The sequence below is a fragment of the Capricornis sumatraensis genome, chromosome 21 (genome assembly GCF_032405125.1).
Source record: "Capricornis sumatraensis isolate serow.1 chromosome 21, serow.2, whole genome shotgun sequence".
NCBI classification, from domain to species: Eukaryota; Metazoa; Chordata; class Mammalia; order Artiodactyla; family Bovidae; genus Capricornis; species Capricornis sumatraensis.
Window position 1 is genome coordinate 43991407 of NC_091089.1, and position 23576 is coordinate 44014982.

General features: G+C 49.0%; 1 protein-coding gene across 4 annotated transcripts in view; it reads left to right on the forward strand.

Moving 5' to 3' along the window:
* Window positions 1–23576, forward strand: part of MTCL1 (microtubule crosslinking factor 1) — a 110253-nt gene that overhangs the window by 82774 nt on the left and 3903 nt on the right. For all 4 annotated transcript variants that reach the window (XM_068993719.1, XM_068993720.1, XM_068993721.1 and 1 more), the window contains 6 exons: window positions 455–640; window positions 8227–8394; window positions 12237–12491; window positions 17110–17406; window positions 18970–19001; window positions 20122–21598. In XM_068993719.1, coding sequence (XP_068849820.1) covers window positions 455–640; window positions 8227–8394; window positions 12237–12491; window positions 17110–17406; window positions 18970–19001; window positions 20122–21598 — 2415 coding nt within the window. The remainder of the gene's footprint in view (window positions 1–454; window positions 641–8226; window positions 8395–12236; window positions 12492–17109; window positions 17407–18969; window positions 19002–20121; window positions 21599–23576) is intronic.

Here is a 23576-nt window from a genome sequence, read left to right on the forward strand (position 1 = left end):
TCAGCAGTGTGTGCAGTTTTAAGACATTCTGGGAATGGGGAGATACAATGATGCTCTTGCCTCGGGGTGGAGAACTTCTTCAAAAACGAATTCAACCTGCTTCAAGATACCCACGACCTAGAAAACCATCGTTAAGCAAAACCTGGAAGTAGTTGTCAAGTTCTCTATTGATCACTAATTTGGAGGCCCTCCTCCTTTCACTGTAACTGAGCACAGGAATGATCTATAAATAGTAATATTTCTAATCTCCTCTAATAAACTGGGCACCCTCTATGTGAGGTTTAGATGGAGAAAGTAGCCAATTAAGTGAAGTGGTCACTACGAGCCTCTTAGGGAGAGAGGGCTGAGAAGTGAAGTCGTGATAACCCCTGAAGTGGGTGATGAACCTCAGACATTAAAACTCAGGCTGAGGGCAGAAGAATTCGGCTGTGATTGTCCCCTCCTGCCATTTCAGAGTGAGCTTCCAGAGACCTTCCCCAGGCTTGGGGAGCTTGGTGTCCAGGGGGACACAAAGGCGGAGAGTCCAGACCGAGACGACGACGGGCCAGGCTGTGGCTTTTCCCTGGGCGAGCACTCTCCGCAGACGGGTGGCCACGGGTTGCGGCTGCAGCCCACGGACGGGGGGCAGCTGTACAGGCAGGTGGGTGCCGGGCTCAGCCCCTCATTCCCCCTGCCCCATCATCTGGTCACACACTGGTGTTCCCAGGGGCAGAGAGCTCTGGTCTGCTTGGCTTGTTCACGTAAATGAGGACACAGTAAGGGCACGTTGATTGAGTCCCCTCAAGGCCAGTGAATGTGCCTCAGTACAGGGTAAGGTGGCTCGTGTCTTATATAGAGGGTGACGACTCTTCCAAGGAGATGGTGCCCTCATCACAGCCACGTAGGGCCTTGGTGTTGTTTGCTGGCGGGCAACATAACGCAGGAGGAAAAGCAAGCTTGCTTGTCTTTTTATCTCCAAATGTGTATGAAGTGTTTCAGGTTGTTTTTAAGCCACACGAAACTTAATGTTCCCAATACAAATATTGGATGACACTTGAAGCAAAAATGAAAGTGTGTGTAAAGAGAGGTGAGGTTTCCGTGTAGAACCTTAAGTAACTACCAGTGTTGCCAAAAGCCCCGTTTATTTTTATAAGCAAACAGGCCCCTGCTGGATAAGCCGAGAGATGCTCTGGGTGCCCCAAACTGGTTGTGCTTTTCTGCAAAACAGAAGCTGTGATGGGTTTGGAGTGCCAGGATCCTGCCTGTGAGGCTAAAACTTTTTCGCTCCCGGGCTTCCTGGCCTGAGACTCTCCTGACCTCATGTTGCTTCTTTGAGGGTCTGGCAGAGAGAGCCTGGATCTGGGGGGACGCGCAGGGTGGGGTGACCCCGGGCGCAGCTGCAGCCGCCCCATCACAGCCAGTTTGGGCCCTCCCTGCACACCGCACTCCACAGCTGCAGCCTTTCCCTCTGCCCAGAGCATGTGTGTGTGTTGGGGCGGGGGGGTTAGGATGGTTAGGACAGCAGCAGAGCATGGGCTCAGGTCAGATGAGGAAAGTGACGCCTCCCTAGCTCACGCCTGGGGGAGCGTTCTCCCTTTCCCCACCTTCTTTCTGTGTACAACTCAGATTTTCACAGTTGAAGTCCTGATTTCAATGCATACCTTCACCCTTCATTCTCCCAGAATAACAGGACTCAAGAAGTTATATTTTCAAAGGAACTTTTAATTACCATTATTAGGAAGTCTGTCATGAGGCCATGGGGGAGATTTTTTAGCTCATGGAATGAGTTTTCCAGCAAAGATCTAGTTAGAAAATAAAATGCTTCTTTGCAGAACATCCCCGAAAATCGACCAGTTTTATTGGTTTTTAAAAGCGGTGCTGTTAAGCAGCCCCATGGTGTATCTGTGACTCACACAGAATTCCTCATTGGCTGCTTAGCCACAGACCCTCTTCCTCTGAGAGTACGTGTGGGGTGTTTCCCACGTGCACATCCAAATGCTTTGGGAAAAGGGGAAAATGTAACACAGCTGGTTTCCCAAACAATAGTCATGGAAGATTTTCCCTGTGAGACGGAGACCAACGGAAAGTCACTCAGCTGGAACCTCCCATTCTGTGCGTCTCAACGTCATCTTTGCTGCTGCCTCCTTCCATCATTCATGTCTCAGCATTTCCGCTTGAAGTGGAGGTGGACCGCTGTGTCCCTACTTTGTACAGAGGCATGCAGATGGACTAATGGGGGTGGCATCCACGTGGGCAGAATCAGATCTGCCTTTAATGGGCCCGTCTGCCCACGGCAGCCCAGTGCACGAGGCCGTCCATCTGAGGACACAAGATTAACGAGCTCTACTGTAAGCGACAGCTGGCGCCCAGCAGTGCACTTCTCGGGAGGGAGGTCTGTCCATCCTGTACCAGCCAGGCAGCCTGGACGCGGGAGCTGGGCACGTGTCACAGGGAGTGGCCCCTCAAGCCGCACCTGCCTCAGAAAGTCCAGGGGCCTCCCAAGGCGATAAGCAGAGTGGGAAATGTGGCCTGACTTCTTTCCCAAACATCAATTAGCAGGGGACAGAATTTCCCAGGCCTTGCCTTGTGTCACAGTGAACAGTCTCACAGCTGAACAGGGTGGATGGCAACATTTATCATGTCAAAGGAGGTTAAAAAAAATTGCATGTATCAAGTCAGCGTTGGAAATACTTCATTAAGAACCATCGGATTGGAAAACGTTTGGCTCTGTGAACATTCCCCACAGACTGACAAGGCAGCAGGGACCCACCTGTCCTGGAGGCAGTGAGCACGCTGAGTTCACCCAGCCTTCTGCAGGGTCCCAGGCTGGGGACAAAGCACCAAGATGCCTGCGACTGCGTTGAGCTTCTGAGGCCAGCACTACTACAGCCAAGTATGCCTTTGATAGTTAGTAGTAACTCCTGAAATCAGATTTTTAAACACAGGGTGGTTAATAGTGCCAGAAGTATGACCCTGGGGTTCCAACAGCCAGTCTTCCCAGAATTGGATCAAGTCATGAAAAGAAAAGTTACTTTTTCATTCAGGGATGTGACATAATACTCTTCGGTAAAGCGTCTAAGTGTGGAGAGGGCAATCTAATGCAATTACGGAAAAGTCGAGGTGTCTAGTCTCCCAGTTGTGTCCGACTCTGCAGCTCCATGGACTATAGCCTGCCGGCTCCTCAGTCCATGGAATTCTCCAGGCAAAAATACTGGCATGGGTTACCATGTCCTTCTCCAGGGGATCTTCGTGACCCAGGGATCGAACCCGTTGCATTGCAGGCAGATCCTTTACCATGTTTTGTGTTCAGATCTTCAAGTCTTCAACTGCCACTGGTCTCTGAGGGCCCTCCTCAGGATCCAGCCTGAGGACTGGGAGGCATCTGCTCCCTGGGCCTTTGTCACTGACCTGGGACTCAGAGGCCCCCCAGCTCAAAGCCAGCCTTTCCCTGTAGACAGAATGCCTTTGGCTCCAGGGCCTCCTGGGCCTGCACTCACCTGGTGCCCGGTAGCCTACTCGCTGGCAGCCTATTCTTTCTACTCTGCCCAAGATACAGAAACTTCCAGAAACAGCACTTCCACACATCTGCTGTTATAAGTAAGAAGGCACTCCTCTTGAGCCCTGATAGCTTTTATGTTTCACTTTCTTATGTTGCACCAGATTCATCCTTCAGACTCTGCAACTTTATAGCCTCACCTAAGAGACATGCAACTCTGCAGAGCTAACCAGACCAGAGTTTATGATTAGGAAGCACTTCATTTTTGCTCTTTATTTTTGTTCCTGTTACTGTGAAAGTAGCACGTGTTCAGGGCATGGAAAGTCACAAGTAACAAAAGGTTCCTGAGGAAATACTCTCGGCCCCAGCCCCACCTCCCCGACCTACCTGTGGCTGGCAGGTAGCCTGTGCCACCCCTTTCCGAGTGTTGTGGCACAAGCTCTGATACACTTAATGAGCTTGCCGGTAATCAGTTCATTCTTCCCATCTGGCCACTTGACTTCCATCACACCTGCCCTGGTTTCTTTGAAGCCTTTGGCAACAGTTCTGGGTCTATACCTTGTTCAATCTGTGTCCATTTGTCCTCTCACATACCCACCTTTACTCTTCTGAGGCCTTCAGTGAAAATGATGGGAGACCTGCAGGCATGGAGTCCGCCTGGTCCAGGTCACCCAGTGTATTCGCAGCCAGTGGACACGTGAGTTCTGGCCACAGACGAGTCCGTCATTTCTGCAAGCTTCCGTCAGAGATTACATTTTCACAGCCAGTCTTTAATGACTCATTCTCCTTTATCTGTGGGGATAATGGTTTTGGAAAAGAATCTTTAATCTGTATATAATAATGAAGGTAGGAATGACAAATGGCTCATTTGTTGAAACGTTGCTGGATTAAAATGTTGTAGGGGCTTCCTAGGTGGCGCAGTGGTAAAGACTCTGCCTGCCAGTTCAGGAGACGGAAGAGATGCAGGTTCGACCCCTGGGTCAGGAAGATCCGCTGAAGTAGGAAATGGCTATCCACGCCAGTATTCCTGCCTGGAGAATCCCATGGACAGAGGAGCCTGGTGGGCTACAGTCTCTGCAGGGTTGCAGTTGGATGTGACAGAGACCAAGCACACACAGATACATAAAGATAATCTCAGTAAAGGATGACTTGGCGCCCCTGCTGGTGAAGGAGTTACTTTTATTGAACCTGCAAGAGGCTCCCCTTGTTATATGTATCAAATAGGAACTATGCATGGGTGTGTATGTGGAAGTGGGTGAGGGGTGGTCAGGGTAGCCAACCACAGCATTGCAGGACTCTGCCTAAGTGAGGATAAGGCAGAGGCCAGCACCTCTATTTTGTGATTGACTTTTTGTGGGTCAGCCCATAGCAGCAGATCAGTACCTCTGTTCCAATTTTAGATTACACCCATCTCCAAAGTCAGTGGCTCTGATGCAGCAAAGTGGTTGATGTTAAGTATAGCTCTTTCACAGAATTACTTATGTGCATATCTTAGAAATCTTAAGCAAAAGTGAATCTGTAAAACAGCTGGTGTTGCCTCACCAACTGGTCTGCTACCTATCTATAAACTTCTTCTCAATTTCTATTAACATGTGTCCTATAGTTGGATAGGGCTTCCCTGATAGCTCAGTTGGTAAAGAATCTGCCTGTAATGCAGGAGACCCTGGTTTGATTCCTGGATCAGGAAGATCTGCTAGAGAAGGGACAGGCTACCTTATTCTTGGGCTTCCCTTGTGGCTCAGCTGGTAAAGAATCCGCCTGCAATGCAGGACACCTGGGTTCAACCCCTGGGTTGGGAAGATTCCCTGGAAAAGGAAAAGGCTACCCACTCCAGTCTGGCCTAGAGAATTCCATGGAGTGTATAGTCTCTGGGGTCGCAAAGAGTCAGACACAACTGAGTGACTTTCACTTATAATTGGATAACAGTCCTACTGGCCAAAGCCCAAACTTGAACCTGTTATTTTAACACTTTATAGCACAGACTCCTGATGCCATCTGGGGGGTTATTTGAGGTTGAAAGGGCTGAAATGCCCTTAGAATTGAGAAGGAAATTGTGGAAACATTCTATCCTGCTTCTTTGTAAGAAGACCAATAAGCCTCTTGATGAAAGTGAAAGAGGAGAGTGGAAAAGTTGGCTTAAAGCAACTCCAGGTTCCCCGTTGCTGTGGGTCCTCCCGTGGTAAGGGCATGTGCCAGTGTGCACTCAGGCTCGATGTGAGATGCAAGCACTGTCCTGTAGGTGAAGGATCATCACACCCCTGGCCCACTGGAAACTACTAGTGTTAGTTACCATCACTGGGTTTCCATGTGTGTAACAGTCAGTTGGAAGGATCAGTGTCTGTCTACGGCTCATTCTGGGTCTTCAGAAGTTTTCTCTTGAACACAGTTCTTGCTGCTGTTCTCCAGTGGCAGAACTAGGTTGGCTGCGTGCCAGGCCACACGATGTGCCCAGTGACTCTGGTGACTATGGTAACAGGCGCCAATAGCATCAATTCTCTGGGCTCTTTTGGCCACCTTCACCCCAAAGCAAGTTTGAGCTTATCCCATGATGATTAAATAGAATATTGGTATAAGAGGACATTATGTTGATTCTCTGGCCCAAATGTGCATGAAAAGATTAAGGCTTGACTTTATTTAATCTGATACCTATTAATGCCAAAAAGTACTTCCAGCAGAAGCAAAATTTCAATCTGCAAAAGGACAGTCATGTGAACCCTGCTTTCAAGGAGCACAAAATTCTGGTCCTGGTGTTGTCAGCACTGTTAGTTAGAGAAGAACCCCAAAGCTGACCACATACATGACTTGCGGTTCATCAGAAAGTATTGATCACATGTGATTTATTATGTGGTTTTCTGCTTTTTCTTCAATGAAACAGAGACAACTGCTCCAAAGTTTAGATAATTATTACTGTGATTTTGTTTAAAATAGCTTGACTTGAAAAGTAGTAATTTTTTAAAAATCTAAAATCCAGTGATGAAAAATCTACCATAAAATAAACCTAATTTTTTAGCAAACAAATTCTAGACTTAGGAAGATGTATATTTGTGAAAAGACTGTTGTAACACCTCACTCACTCATACTTAAACCTTTAAATACTTTTGGTGTAGAGTTCAAGAAACTTCTGCATTGATTACAGTTTCACACATTTTATGAATATCTCGTTGAGAACAGTGGTAATTTACTTATTATATCCTGATGGTTGGAAAGGATATACAGGATTTTTAGAAGGTTTTCTATTTGCCAAGTTTTGCAAATGTTAACTGAATTGTACTCAGTTAAAAGTGAAAATTGGTTTTCATGGTGAGGAAAATCAAGGAGCAATAAATGCTAACAGACCTTTTCACCTGACCAAAAGTCTACTGTATCTAATACTAAAACTTTTCATATAAATTATGGAGAAAACTATGGTGTTTTCAGTGATAAACTTCGTGTTAAGGAATTTCTCTTTTCTAACATCCAAACATATATCCAGAGTATCATAAATTCTTCCCAAGCATGGCTAACCATTTTTGCATATGTACATGTGTGTTTCATTGATTGACTAGATGGTTTCAGAAGCATGACTGCCTCTCGAGCTGATGGAAGAGCAAGGCTGCTGGGCATGCAGATCCCAGGCTCGCTGCCCTGGGACCAGAGGTTTACCAAGGAGGGGGGATTCTTCTGAGCATGAGGGTCTCTGTCTTCCCAAGGTACAGACAGCGTGCCTCCAGCAGGACTGAGAGAGCTTTTAAGTCCTCCTGTCTCATAAATATACCAAAGAGGATTGCCTTGAGACCATTCAGGGAGCTAGCAACGGGCTTTAGGTGTTCTCTGTCTGGTTTCTAGAGATGGGCTAATGCGGCTTTTATTATCCAGGTACCATCATTGATTCAGGGTGTATTAATTCATTTGGACAAACCTGATATAATGCTGCTGCTGAAGCGTACTGAGATAGCAATCATGGTTTTGAAATGTGTGTTCATAGAACTAGATAGGTATTATTGGAAAATACAAAATCTTTTAAGTTAGGTAGAGCAGGTTAGTAATCATCCATTCTTCATTACCAGACCTGTTTGCATGCTTCCATGAGCTGAGCACCAGAAATGTGGGGGGTGGTCAGCCTTTGACGACTTGGATGTGGGGGGACAGGGGAGGCACAGGATAAACAAGTAGTTGCAGTAGTTATTCCTGCCATTAGTGAGCAGAAAAGAGATTCTGGGCAGTGACTGTATTTTGAGGGAGGACAAGGAAGCCTTCACCGACATGTTAAGCCTTTACTTCTGGTTTTAACTGTTAGACCTAAAAGTCACCCCCACCCCATGACTCTGCTTTTCACATATATGACCTTAGTAACTACAAGTTGGGGACTAACCACCATGTTGATGAGACACACGAGCCCTTTATTAATTCCCTTCTGGTTCAGCAGCTGGCACTCAAGTGACAGCACACAGAAGTGAGTCTATCTCATTACTCTTGCTGTCAAGCAGAGCTGTGAGGTCTGAAGTCATGCGGAGCATCCTGGTAGCTCTGGCTCGGTTCCCCTGGCCTCCCTCAGCTTCTTCCCATCTCTGCTCCAGGTGTCCGTGGTACCAGCCTCCTCATCCAAGGAGCCCTTAGCAGCATCGGCCCAGTGGCCCTCGAGCAGCCAGGGGACCCACTCTCCCCCAACTGTGCAGATTCCCACCATAGCCCCATACCAGCCCCCCTCCCCTGCTGGCCAGGTCCCTGTCCTCACTCTCGTGAGATGCAGAGCCGCCCTCGTGTCCCCACAGGTGGCGGAGCCCCAGCCGCTGTTCTGCGCCCTCAAGGCGCTGCTCGAGGAGTTGCGCGCGGAGCTGCGGGAGGACGCGCGTGCACGTCAGCGGCTGCAGCAGCAATATGCGGGCGACAAGGCCGCCTGGGATATGGAGTGGGCCGCGCTCACATGCCGCCTGGAGCAGGTATGGCCGGCCTCCTCTCCCACCGCGGGGAGGGTCTGGATCCCAGGGCCTGGCTGGGAAAGACGGGGCGAGGAGAAACCCACAGCAATGGCCTCAGGCACCTGGGAAGTCCCCTGCCTCCCTGCGATGCCATTCTTCCCTCTGCTTCTCTCTCCCAAGGTGTGAAACAGGCCCCCACCCAGCAGTGTTTCAAAAGCAGCGTCTGTTTCCCCATTCTGTGTAAAACAAGGTTGTCTCTTTATTATTATCCAGTTTATTTAAACTAAAAGCAGAAGAGTCCACCCATTCCCTATTCACTTCCCCCTGGCAGCTCCTAATCTGTTCAGTGTTATCTGCTGCTGCTGCTGCTGCTAAGTTGCTTCAGTCGTGTCCGACTCTGTGCGACCCCACAGATGGCAGCCCACCAGGCTCCTCCGTCCCTGGGATTCTCCAGGCAAGAATACTGGAGTGGGTTGCCATTTCAGTGTTATCTGTGAGCTTGGTTTCATCTGTTTACTTATAGATTCCACATCTACTTCTGATCACACAATATTTATCTGTCTCCTGATTTCAATTAGCATAATACCCTTGAGCTCCACCCAGTGTTGTGCAAATGGCATGATTTTGTTTTTTCATGACCAAGTAGTACCCCATTGTATATATGTACATCTTCTTTATCCATTCATTCATCCATGAACATTTACGTTGCTTCTGTAAATGGTGCTGCTGGGAGCATGGGGGTGCAGGTGTCTTTTCGCATGAGTGTTTTCTTTTCCTTCAGGTAACAGGTACATGAAAAAATGCTGTTATTGATCCTCAGGGAAATGCAAATCAAAACCACAATAAGCTGTCACCTCACAGCTGTTGGAGTGGCTCTTATCAGAAAGACTAGAAATAGCGAGTGTTGGTAGGGAGAAAGGAGCAAGGATGTCCTTAGTGCAACCGAAGCCTGACCAGCATGAAATGGTGATCAGTACACAGCCATCACTCAGAAGCAAAGGAAAGTCAGATTGTGGTTTTGTTATCTCTAAAAAGAGCAAATTAATGCTTTCCGTTAGATTTCTCCCAGTGCTGGGAATACCTTGTAGACCTCCCACTACACGTGCCCTAGAAGTCTGATGAGCCGTGCTGTCCTTATTCACACGGGAGAAGTGAAGGCCCGGAGGAAGCATGTTGTCTCAGATTGCAGAGGCTTCACTGAGAGTGGAGACGAGAGCACAGCGGAGCACAGGGTTTCAGAGACTTAAGACCACACCCCTGGTCATTAAGATCAGGCTGCACCAGAAATGCTCTTTTCTGTGTGCTTTCTCCTGGAAACCTTTGAAAGTGGTCACTTCCTGCGTGGTATCTGCTTGCTCAGACTGCTTCTCTGGGTGTCTCCCCACCCCCCACCCCCCATCATGCTGTGCCATCTCAGATAATCTCTCTTCTGGGCAGATTGTAATCAAGATTTTCTCTCAGTTGGCCACATCATGAGAAAAAAAAAAAAAAAAAACTTGCCTGGAAAGAAGACATCTTCTAAATAGTCTTGATAAAAGCTGAGAGGGCTTGTCCTGTCAGAAGACGACAGCTTCCACAGTGCCCACAGGTTCCCCTGCACTGCCACCTGGCCCACAGGGGCAGAAGTACCAGGCTCTGGAGGGGCCAAGGTACAGCTGCCTCTGCAGGGGCAGTGGCAAAGCACAGCCAGACCAGAGCTCCCGGCCAGGCTGGGCAAGGATGCAGCCGCTGACCCAGTTATGAATCCTGCCGACTGCCTGGTAGGAGCTTCTTACTAGATACTCTGTTATCTTAGTTCACAGCCGGAAGAGCCGGCAGTGGAAGAGAAATGAGTAAGGACGTTCTGATGAGCTGCCTTTAAGCTTACTTCAGAAATATGTTTATGGGGGAAACAGCTAAATATGTTTATGGGGGAAACAGCTGAATATTTTCAGAAATGTAAGCATAGCTAAAAAGAGGAGGCATATAATCTTTGAAGTGAGCCAGCTTCAAAACATTTCATCTTTGTTTTAGAGGAACCTGGTATCCACCCACACATCTGCTACAAATAAAGCCTCAGGGATAATCACTGAACACCAAGAAGTAAAGCTAGAACTTCAAACCTAGAAGCCAAGTGGTAATACGTAAAGATTTCATCTTCTGCCCCCAAACTGTTTATAAAGTTTCTCAAACATTTGTGGCCTAGGGGACAATGAATGTGGGCTGATGCTAGTACATTTATAATAGTGCCATCTTTGCCCATTTCTACTTAAATGCAAAACAGCTGAATTCTATCCAGAGGGAAATATTTGCTCTCAGTGGAGGCCAAGTTGTGTCAATCCCCAAATCTAATTCCTTCAACTGACTCCTAAGTCAGAGCTTGCTTTGCCAGGGATCCCCCAACAGAAAAGACAGATCCTTAGGGGGTTCTAAGTACAGCTGGAGAGCAGACAAGGGCCAAAGTTAGTAACAGTGATTAAGTGCCCTGCCAGACCTGTGCACAGGCTCCCGGGAATGGGAGTGTGCAGGGCACACACCTCAGTCTGCAGGCTCAGGGCAGGGTTGTTTGTGAAAGTCCTGCTTAGAATGAATCTTGGAAGATGAACAGGAGTGGCTACATGGAAAAGGAGAGAAAGGGACATCATGAAGACAGGAGGCTCACCATGTACGAGTGGAAAGAAGAATCTTCAAAGAATCAAAACACTGATCCTGATTTCGTCATGGGAGTAAAGCATTTTGACCTGCATTTTAAAGAAGTACCTATTCTGGTATAGAGGTAGAGAACAGATTAGAAACCATTAGAATTGAACAGATTAACATGGGCCCATGGATAGCCTTCAGGGATCTGCTTATCTAGAATAGGAAAAAGGGTATGTATTTGTGTTCATGAATCTTGCACTGAAGTTTATCACATTCACCAGCAACAGTATACCCCTAGTCCCCTCCTCCTGTCCTTTGCACTGTTGTCGGTTTACTTCTACACATTCTGTAAACACACAATATGCTGCAACTGTTTTTACCTTAGACACTCAGTATTTTAAAGCAATTAAAAATAGAAAGTGAGTTATATTTGCATTTATTTAGGATTTCCATTCATTTCCAGTGTTCATTTTTTGTGTAGATCAAAAGCGTTTGCTGGTATATCATTCCATCTGCCCGAAAACTTCCTCTGACTTTTCTTGAAATGCCAGTCTGCTGACAGTAATTTTAAGTTTCCATTTGTTGAGAAACCTTTTTCCCCCTGTATTTTTGAAAGACGTTGCTGAGTACAGAATGCTGGTGAGGTCAACATGTCCCCCCTCCAGCCCTTTCACAGTGTTACTCCATTGTCCCCTAACTTGCAGTTTCCAAGAAGTCTGCTGTCATTCCCATCTTTGTGCCTCCATGGGGGGTTTTTCTGTCTGCCTCCAAGGTTTCCTCTGATTTTCAGCAGTGTGCATGTGGTATCCAGACAGTTCTTTTGCTTGCTTGTTTATGGTCTTCAACCTCCTGGGTGCTCGATGTGTGTTTATTATAGATTGCTAGGTTCCATCGCTGCCCTATTACCAGGTTCCACAGAGGGCTGAAGGATGTAGGGATAGACATGTGCCTGCCTTCAAGGAGCTGTACAGCAGAACAGGCAGGAGACATGGTAACTCGGAGTCTGCAAGGGGATTGAGGAGTGGACTGTGGGAAGCTGGGTGGATTCTCTTATTCACCTCTGTATGACTCTTGTCAGATGTTCGTGATTAGGACTTTAAAGATGAAAATTATTTCCTCTGTAAGCTTGGTCAGATCTTGATTTAAACACGATTCCAGGGATAATACATGAATGTGCTGAGGTTTTCTTCACCTAATAATGTGAGACTGTCAGAGACTAAGTTCCCATGTCTTATCGTTAACAGCTGGAAGCAAAAAATGAGAAGAGCTTGGGAGACCCAGGCTCCTGCACTGACAGCAAAGGGGCATTCAGGAAGGAGAGGGAGGTGCAGCAGAAGCTGCTGGCAGACAGTCACAGGCTGGTCATGGACCTGCGCTGGCAGATCCACCACAGTGAGAAGAACTGGAACCGGGAGAAGGTGGAGCTTCTCGACCGCCTGGACCGGGAGCGCCAGGAGTGGGGGCAGCAGGAGAAGGAGCTGCTGTGGAGAATTGAACAGGTGAGGGTGCCCCTAGGAGGAACAGGGATGCCTGGCCTGGAAACCAGAGAACTCAAGAGGGGAAACTGAAATAGCTCGGGAGTCTCTACCATATCAGGCTGGTCTAGGGGCTTCCAGAGGAAGAGGAAGAAATCCTAGGGGCTCCAGGTTGGAGACCTAGGGTCAGCCCCCCTACGACACAGGTCTTTTCATGCAAACTCAGTGGGTAACTTTACTCAATGTGTCTGGTTGGGGGTGGGGATAACTTTTCAAGGTGTTAAGAGACTAAACTTGAAAGGGGAGGTTCATATCTTAGAAAGTGATTTCTGCCAAAAAGCATACTAGCTTTTAAGTCTTCCACTAAAGATGTGGTCACAGTGACTGCTCCAGCTTGAATGGAATTGTCCATTAGTGAAGAAACTGCTGAATTCAGTAGGAAGTCAGGCTGTTTGCACCTGCTGTGGATCTTGCAGAGCTGTGATTAGACAGGACACGGTCAGGGGAGGTGACTGGAAGTTCATTATCTTCAGCTAAACAAACGACTCAAACACGCAGATGAGTTCAGTGGGAGAGGCAAGTTGTTTTTCTGCAGATAATCATTCCCTGCCTTGCATCAGATGTAAGACAGTTTGCATAGCTGTGATCCTGCTTGAGTGGTGCACAAATTAATTTCCACATGAAAACAATGAAAGATTGGGATTCTTTCCGGGCTGGGTTTTGACATCACATAAAATTTCAGCCTGTCACACTTATAAATTCAGGTGGCCTCAAGGAAATCTATTAATAAGAAACTGAAAGCAGGAAGAATAACCTCGTTATTCTTTTACAAATGCCCATGCTGCCTTTTGGAAAATGTGCTGTCCTATTGCTGAGACGTGGACCTCTGTTCTGCAGGTGCAATGGCGAGGGTCCGTTTCTGCTCACTGGTGAGGAGGGAGGGTGGAAGCGAGAACTGAAAAGAACCAGGAGCTTTTGACTCAAGAACCCCTGAGCAGAAGCAAGTGCACTTGCAGACAGAGAGGCCTGACGTCCTTCCTGGGTTTGGTTACTCACACAGCTGAGTCACCCAGACTGATAGGTGATCTGGCTCATTTCAGAATTCCCCAGATTCTATCAAAGGAAGGTTGGCCACTTCCTGTTTGGCCTAGAATGTGACACTTGAGAAGACTGTCCTGTCTTAAACCCTCGGTGTGCCTGTGCTCCACGCAGAGGTTCAGCTGTCGGGTGGGAGTCACGGGGGCAGAGGCAGCATGTACTCTGACAAAGTGCTCGTCGATTCACCCAGTGTTAACTAACTAGTGTCACGGCTCCTCCAGGCCCCTCCCTGGAGGGTCCCTCCTGCACCCTAGCAAGACCATGGTCATCATCTCCTTTGCCCATCAGCTCTAGGCTCCTTCCTCTTGTCTTGGCTTCATTGTGGATATAACCTTGGGTGTAAATGAAGCGAGTCTTTAAGAGCTTCATTTTACTTTTGGGAATGAGGGTAATTTCTAATAAAGGAAAAATTAGTAAGACTTCTGGTGATGTTCACCTTTAAGAGTTAATGTCCTGGGGATGAGCAGCATTTTAAGATTATCTTTGGGAAGGTGAGTGAGCAGGGGCTGAAGCCCATTTGCAGCTTCTTGCTGCCATGGTCCTACCACGATGACAGCCTCAGAACTTTAGTCTTCCAGGTTAACACGTTTGAGCAAATGGACTTGAGACATGGGTTCTGGGTGTTCCTTCATCTGTTTCTGAAATCTGTGGTGGACCCCACATATTTGTACCATGAGTTCACTGCTGTTTTTAGAAGAGGGTTTGTTGGTGCTTTAGATATACAGTTGTGGCTTTCAAAAATAAATCCAGCCCAGTATTTGACATTTTTTAAATCTCAGTATCCAATCCTGAAAATTAGGAAGAACAGTTAAAGGCATTTTTTATAAAAGAGGAAACTGACTTGGCATGTATAGCGTATGTAGGTCTGTTCGTTGTTGTTCGTTCATTTAACTTTTAGCTGCATGTTCCACAGATAAACTGGACATGCAGGCGAGCGCTCTTCATAGCGCATGCCCCTCGATATCTGACTACGTGGTGGGCTGTGTGACCTTGTCTGTGATGGCCTAGACAGATGGTGAAAGGAGTAACAGTAAATCCATTTTCCACTGCGAGAACACATGCTTCATACTTGTGCAGTAGCACTGAATTCCTCCATGATTTCTGTGCCTTGTGAGGAGTTTTATGTGATGGATGACTGTGGGAATGTGGTAGAGGTCATGTAACACACAGTATCTACTGCATCGGCAGCTCGTCTCTGCCCAGACCTAACAGTGAGGGTTAACTTCTCTGGAGTCACATCACATTTCTCCTGTGAATCATCAGGTCCCAGTTAGTCTGCAGAGGCTCTAGGACTTGGTTCTGTTAAAAACCTGAAGGAAAGCTCCAGCGTCATTCTGTTACTCTTCCAGTGACGTCCTTAAATCAGTTGCCTCTACAGCAAAAAAAGGCTGTTCTTTTAAAACCTGTGTACAAAGTTATTTTTCTTGTAAACAATTTGGGTAAGGGGACACTCTGAAGGGCATTTTGCTGCCTGTATGATTTGAAGAAGTCGTTCAGTTGTCATCTCTTTGCAAAACCCATAGACTGCAGCCTACCAGACTCCTCCATCCATGGGATTTTCCAGGTGAAAGTGCTGGAGTAGGTTGCCATTTCCTTCTCCAGGGGATCTTCCTGACCCAAGGATCAAACCCAGGTCTTCTGCATTGCAGGCTTTACCATCTGGGCCACCAGGGAAGCCCCAAGGCTCATCATTTAAATTTGGTGTTTGCTCTCGAAGTTGTTCTCCTGCAGGATTCTAAGTACAGTGGGTGCTGGTGGCTGGTCTGAAATGACTCTACAAGGAAACTCTATCCTTTTAAGGGCCTTTTACTCTGTGACAGCACTGCAGAGGCATCTTGGCAGCAGACACCTCCAGCTAAAACCACTCCGGTTCATTTTTAGGGAACCTAACACTTACCAGCTCCAGTGCATGCTGCTCCTGGCTGCCCAGGTTTATTTTTGACACCCCACTTTGCCAAGTGAGAATGTGCTGGTTCATAACTCCCCACTGTAGTCATCCTCCCCCTCTTCACACGCACCCTCCGTGCACACTTACAGTTTCAGATGTGATTTTAATCTTAATTCTGTGCCTGAAATAGCTTGGAGATGATATGTTGAAACTAAATCACACTAACATACATAGATGAATAATAAAAAAGCTTTCCTTTTTTTTTTTTTTTTAAAAAAAGAGGATTTATGGTCTTTGAAAATGACAAAGAACTATGTCAGCAGGGCTGAGGGAGAGAGCAGAGGGTTTTCAGCTGAGCTGATACCCAGGGTGACTGCTTGTTCCCTGATTCAACTGGGATCCTGTGTCAAACTCCAGCATTTAAGGTCTGGCTGCTTTCTCCTAAAATAAAGTTGATACCTACCTCAGAAATTACCAGAAACGAGGAGAAGTCCTTTGTCCCCATCTCTCCATATGGCTTTGTTCCCGGTGACACACTTGTGGCTGAAGGCTTGAGTTAGGACAAAAGATGTAGTCTGTGACAGAGGCTTTGTAAATGAACGCGCTTCCGAGAGGGTCAGTGCTTCTGGCTAGCATCTCGGCTCTCTGCCGTCCTTGGAGGCGAGTCCAGAGGCGGGCATGGTGGAGCGCGGGAGTGGATTCTGTGAATTTCCCTACTGCTTCAGGGGAGGCCGGGAGCGGAGCATGGGAGGAGAGGAGACAGTGCTGCCTGCACATGTGTCCCTGCCCATCCCCGTGGTTCCATGGGTTCCTCTGAAGGTCCCTCGCGCTGGGAAGAGATAGGGCATTTATCAGTGTGCCCAGGCCCAAGGACTCCCACAGGCCCGAGGGGAGTTAGTGGTAGTCCCCTGATGAACACTGGCCTTTAGGGTGGGCCTGGCCCTGCAGTCCTCCGGCAGCCCCAGAGGGGAGGCACCCACCTTACAGGTGGGGACACTGAGCGAGAGGACTAGCCACATACAGCAGCTCCGGTCTCCTGTGGTTTCCACCTACTGCTTCTATTTACCAGGTCAGGGAAGAGTACGACTCCAGTCTACGTGGCTCACATGCTTGCTTCTTCTAGTCATACGAGATCTTTAGGTTACCTCTGTAGCTAAATTTTCATCCTCTCAAGCAAAGTGTGAGCTGTTTTTAACACCCAGTGGTTGTAACCCAGGCGATCACGCAAGGTTTATGTAGGACCCATTCCAAATGACTTGGACACCATGCTCTGTTGTTAGGAAACCTTGCTATTTAAGAAAACGAAATTCACCCCAGAAGTCTGCTGTCACTGATGGCTTTCCACTGAATGTGTCTTACACTCAGAAGGTAACTACAAAAAGGGATTTCTCAATGTGTCATTTGGCAACGTTAGATTTTAAAAACAAATGTGTGATTTCCCGTGAGCACAGCACTCAGTTACATATACAATAACATTTGCTACAGAAGCAGTTGACTTGCCTGTGGTTAATGCAGATATTTCTAGTCCAGATAATTTTCCAAAATTGTGATTTTTTTAAAGCATTTGTGATGTTATTTTTTAAATTGATGCCAGAACTTTAAGAACATAAGATGTCTATCTTCAGGCTAATTGTTTTCACTTTTAAAACCCTTAAGTTGCAGAAAGAAAACAGTCCCCGGAGAGGTGGCAGTTTCCTCTGTGATCAAGAGGAGGGGGATGCCCGCTCCTGTACCCACCCAGGGAGCCCTCGGGCGCCCCGCCCTACAGGGATGTGGCCCTGTATGGACACAGACTCCAATGCGTTTGAGGACCGGCCGCTGTCAAAGCTGAAGGAATCGGACAGGTGCTCAGCACGGGAAAATCTCTACCTGGACACCTTGTCCCTGGATGATGAGCCAGAGGAGCCCCCGGCCCACGGGCCCCAGAGGGAGTTCAGGAACTGCTTCCATGAGGTCAGCTTGGGTTTGGGTCTAGTCACCTGCAAAGGAGGGTGAGGGGTTGGGAAGCTGGCTGAGTAGCTGACAGGCTGCAGGCTCTGCATATTGTGGCCCTGAGGTTAGTAAAAGTGAACCTTCCATGATGTGAGAGCTTTGGGGTGGTCCTGACCCCAGGCTTCCTGCTGCACTTGGCCGCTTAATCTCAAGGTCAGAAATTCAGAGCCTGTGTCCCATGTGAATAGGAGTCTCAGGAGCAGTCGTCGTCCAGTGAAATCCAGGAGGAAAAAGATGATCCCAGAAGTGGAGAACTGCTCATTTCCTTAAAATTACAGCACAGTCTCTGATTTCAGAAAACATATTAATAACAGAAAAGTCTTTTTTTAAAGAAAGTACTTCACATTGGAAGTAGCAAATGTCAGTAACCAATGACATACAATAAATACCTTCTTTATGTAAAGGGGGGAAAAAAATCCAACACTAGAAAGCTATGGGACTTAGATCAGTAAAGGGGAAAGCTTAGCTCTGTGCAGAAATCCCTACAGGATGGTAGTGGGTTTTCCTAGTTAAAGACTAATTTTAATAATCATTCCCTGTGAGCTGGTCTCACAGTAGCTGCACCTGTCATCTGACCTGTCCCACATGCTCAACAGGTGGGGGTGCCCGTCAGGCAGTGCTGCTGGAAGTGGGGACCTCCTCCTCGGCACCTGAACCCCAGCAGAGGTGACATCACCAGCATGCCACCCTAGGGGTCTCTAGTGGGAGTGTCCCGGCCCCATGCTGACCACTGCAGTAGCCAGGGCTCTCTGGAGGATCCTTGAGGGGTTTGCTGGCTGGGGCCTCACTCCATCTGGACTGGGTCCGCACAAGGGTATCCTCTGCTCAGGAGAACCATGTATGCAGTTCTCTTTAGTGGAAGTCACTATAGCTTTCCCAATGCTCAAGGGCGACGTTTAAACACCAAGAGCGCTCTATCTAAGGACATCACACTTTTTTTTTCTTTCACTTTTTATTGCAGTACAGTTGGCATACAATGTTAAGTTGCAGGTGTACCACATAGTGGTTCAGTTCTTCCGGGTTATATACTCCATTTACAGTTATTAGAAAATACTGACAGCATTCCCTGTGCCATTCAGCATTTCCTGTAGCTTGTTTATTTTCTATGTCATGTCTGTGCCTTTCACGCTGACTTCTCTAGCCAGGCTGAGGCCAGGGGACGTCTACCCCGACTTACCCTCCTCCCAACCCTTACTCCTCCTCTCTCACTTGCACGCACTCTCTCTCACACACATGTCATTAATGAGGCAGCTTTGAGGCTCTCTCACACCGCACTGCCCTCTGAGAAACACAGAAGAGCTGCCTTGGGGCAAAGCTTACTGCCAGTGTTTCTCACTCACGTAGGCCCTCCCTCATCGCCTCTGGATTCTGGTGTCATTACTGACCTTCCAAGGGCTGAGGGGCAGAGGCACTCCTGGCCCAAACTTGGCTTCCACGTACGTTTTAAGAGAAAAACAGACCCCTTAGCAGCCCCAAATCTGCCAGTACTGACTGATTCCAGTGAACTTATTTCTTTCTTTATAGGAAGAAGACAATCACAAGGGAAATCTTCAAAGGTAAGTAAGGCTGATGAAATGACAACAGACTACTGCAGGAAAGACCTCCTGGTCTTAAAAGTCTATCTATCTATAGTCAGCCATGCACTGTGACTCTTCAAAAATGACTTAGAGTAAAACTTGTGGAGAAGTAGTTGCTTTATTATACGGTATTTAGATCGTTAACAACGCAAAGGCCAGCACCATGTTCATATGTGTTACTGTCGTGCAAGAGCTGTGTATTTAAGGGGATAACTGTGTTAAATGGTTTTTGAAAAGTTCATGGAAACCCCTCTCTTTTGATTTAAAGCCTGGAAAAAACTCTCTCTTGATATGCTATGAGACATTTTAGACTGACCGTTTAAAAGCTCTCCTAGGAGGACTTATTACAGTATTACCAAGAGTAATCCTTGAAGTAAATATAAAGTAGCTGGTGTTTGTAATCATTTTCTAGTAACCCACATATGTAAGGGTGGGACATGTCTGAAAAGGCCCATATAAGCAAATTTGTTTAAATGGAGCAGAAGGCAAGGGGAGAAGTGAGCCCAGAGGGGACGTCTGTTTGAAATGGTGTTGGGATCATGCACCAGCCTGAACACCCCGTCCACTGCCCTTGGGAGACTGGTAGTGCTTGAGCTGACAGAGGTGAGGCGAGCGGGTAGAGGGGACATCAGCTGACAGTTACTTTGTGGTGGCCTCTCCTCCCCGCCACGCCATCGGGGTTGGACTGTGGTGTAGTCACGTCTGCTCTAAGGCGAGAACTCAGGAAACTCCTGCAGATTTGGCATTAAGGGTGCTTGTCAGTAGACGGAGAGGCCAGGCCACAGCCAGGCTTCCCGTCTTCCTGTGGAGCTGCTGCAGGCTGAGAACAAAACAGTGCGGAATGGACTTGGAGCTCAACTCCAACTACCCTGGAGCACCACGCCCACCCCTACAGTTTTGAAAGTCAGCCGTAGTAAATTCTGACCAGTCCAAGGCTCCTGCATCAATTCCAGAGCCATAAAAACCCAAAGGGTCAGCCCAAGCAGAGACCGTCAGCACAGTGCACATGGGCAGGCCGTGGGCTGCGCTGGGTTGGGGGTCTCGGGGCCATGGCTCCCTAGCTGGTGACAGCTCACACCGCTCCTCTCCCCTTCCCCAGGGCCGTGTCTGTGTCATCCATGTCTGAGTTCCAGCGCTTGATGGATGGCTCTCCCTTCCTGCCAGAGAAGGGCCTGCCCCCCACATGCAGCAAGGAGGACGTCACCCCACCCTTGTCCCCTGATGACCTCAAGTACATCGAGGAGTTCAACAGCAAAAGCTGGGACGACAGGCCTCTAGACCCCTGGGCGGACAGGACCGAGGTGGGGCGGACACGGCCCGAGGCCAGCACCGAACCTTTCTCTGATGCCGCCTGGTACCTCACCACAAGCATCACCCTGACCACGGACACCGTGACCAACCCCGAGCACTGCCAGAAGCAGCCCCTGCGGAACCTCGTCTGTGCTGAGCAGGCTGGGGGGAGGGGGCTGCACAGCCCACCTGCCATCCGGAGGCTGGATGGCATCGTGGCAGGGGTCGGTGAGAGCAGGGTCCGAGGGGGCCCCGGGGATGCCAAGGGGAGCCCTTCTGAACATGTGCTCAGCAGGTGGCCTTGTGCCCCCTCCAGGCACCCCCGAGACTACACGGAGGGGGGACTCCGGCCCCTCGACAGCACTCTCAGCTTCTCCTCCCCGTTGCACAGCCTGGAAATGCCCAGAAACCTGAGTGATGATATGAAGGAGGTAGCCTTCTCAGTCAGGAGCACCGCCTGCTCCAGCCCCGGGGAGCCACTGGTCAAGGACACGGCCTGCCAGACCAATGGGTCCCGGACAACAGGAACACAGACTGTCCAGACCATCAGTGTGGGCCTACAGACGGAAGCCCTGCGGGGCAGCCCACACAAGTGTCTCACGCCCAAGGCAGGAGGCGGCGCCACGCCCGCGTCCTCTCCCTCCCGTGGCCTCAGGAACAGGCAGGTGGCCCCTGCCATCGAGAAGGTGCAGGCTAAGTTTGAACGCACATGCTGCTCCCCCAAGTATGGGTCTCCCAAGCTGCAACGGAAGCCCCTTCCCAGAGTGGACCAGTCGAGTAGCAGGGCCTCCCCGGGGCTGGCCCAGAAGGGGTGCGGTGAGTCTGCCTGGGCCCGCTCCACCACCACGCGCGAGAGCCCCGTCCACACCGCCATGAACGACGGCCTCTCCAGCCTCTTCAGCATCATTGACCACAGCCCCGTGGTGCAGGACCCCTTCCAGAAGGGGGTGCGGACTGCGAGTCGGTCCCGGTCGGCCGAGCCCCGGCCAGAGCTGGGTCCAGGCCAGGACACCAGCCCCAGCTCCCGGGGCCGCTCACCCAGCCCCATTGGGGGTGGCTCAGAGACATGCAGGGAGGAGGGGGGAGAGGGCACGCCCTTGAGGCAGGACTTATCTGCTCCCCCTGGCTACACACTCACCGAGAACGTGGCCCGGATCCTCCACAGGAAGCTGTTGGAACATGCCTTAAAGGAGGAGCGGAGGCAGGCTGCCTACAGCCCCACAAATACTGGCAGTGACAACCACATGGGAGAAACAGCGGTCAAGGCCGAGCCAGGGTCCATCGAGGTAATGGAGGTTGAGTCTTCCCCTGACCATGCCCCCACCACTGGTCTTTCTCAATGTGGGCAAGGGGGACCCTGGGGCTGTGTACCAGGTCACCTGAGTTCAGGAGGGTGTTGGGAGGACAGAATAAGCAGGAACCCAAGTCACGACCTGCTGCTTAGAAGAGAAACTCATCTTACCACCTTCAGTGCTCCTCTGAAGACAAGGAGATGGTGGTCTTTAAGTAGCTCAGGGACTGACTCAGGTCCTCTGCTCTGGCTCAGTGATCCACGGTTGTCTGTTGATCTGGGCTTTTCACCTGAGGTCTTATTTGCCCTCTTTCTGTATGAGTTTGTGTCCTGGGATCGTGTGTGCACAGCATCAGGCTTTCTGCTACAGCTGTGTGTTTGAGGATGAGAGGGTTTTGACAGGGTGGACATAGGACACCTCCTGTCAGACCTACAAGAATGTGTGGGTCCCAGTGCTGACTTAAGTGCCGAGAGCACGCTTATGTCTCACAGATCCCGTTACCCTCTCTGTGTGCAAGAGTTCTCAGAGCAGTAAAAACCAGGTGAGACGAATGGATCAAGTCAACAGCATGCCTTCATACAACTAGATTACTGTCATTATCCCCCTTACACCTCACCTATTGTTATCATGCTACCTATGACCACACATTAAATTAAATTAAATATTATCACACATTACTTAAAGTTATTCACAGTTCCACATGTGATATAATTGGACCACCCCACTTAAAAATCAATTCCTGTTTCTGCGGCAGGAATAAGCAAAATAAACGAAGTCAGATGATAATCCCAGGCATGAAAATAGTGGGGCTGGAGGACATTTCCAGCTGTGAGTCAGACACCCTTGTGTGTAGACCTGGGGGAGGCCTGACCCACTAGGAAGCCAGATGCAAAACCTCCCCAACGGTGGAGTCCAGACACCCACGGGCACTCTCCAGGCCAGTCAGCCGATGGCGGAGGTGAGATGCAGAGACACCCTCCGGCTCCCTGGCTGCTCCCTCCCGAGGCCCTGCAGCTCCAGCTGCACAGGTGAGGAGAGAAAAGCTCAGGAGCGGGAGAGGTGTATTTCTATGTCACCTGAGGCCCCTACCATCCACACATCCCACAGAGGGATAAGCAATGTGTGGCTTCCCAGTGTAATTCAAAATAGAGTTAAATCTGAAGTAGATGAAACCATGTGAAACTGCCAGTGACCTTCAGAAATGGCAATGCTATGCGGTTCACCCTAATAGTGATCGTCTGTGGCCTACGCCTGGCAGAGGTACGTGTCTTTGTGGGAAAGCTGTTTGTGTGCTCTGAGGAGGAGGCTGCCTGTTCTCAGGTGACAGATGGTGCCTGCTGTCACCCCACCCCTCCCTCAGGGGGTGTTAAACCACCCTCAGGTAAGTGGTTTGCTGCTGCAGGGGAGCTAGCAGGGACAGTGCCCCATCTCCTGGGACTGAGATCTTGGTCCCAGAGCATTACTCGGCTTGGCTGCAGTGTTCATTTGTATTAGAGACAAAATAGGTTTCACTTTGGAGGCTAAAAATGCTGAGTCACAAATGAATGCGAGACTATAAAGGAAATGGCTCAATAATGGGATCACACCACTCAGAGATGGCTTTACCTGCACAGAGCCATGCCCCACTCTTTGGTCCTCCATAAAATCTCTTTGCTACTAGAAAAGGTGGAGCCGATTTAAAGGGGGCCCAGGGCCAGTGTCAGGGGTTCAGACTGGCATGGAGCTCCCTGGGCAGTACTGAGATATCATGGTCATCTTCCTTTTGCTGTGGGAAATGGCTTATTCTAGATTTCAGGGGATGATTCCTCACCTGAGCTGTCTTACTAAATGAGTCCCTCTCTAGATGGTGTGGCAGTTCTGGGTTTGCATTCCAAACTCCACAGAACAAGTTCTGTTCCACCCTGCCCTCCTCTAAGCCCATGGGGCCTCTTCCCCGAGTGCTCATGGTGACCCCAAGGCCCGGGCACCGCAG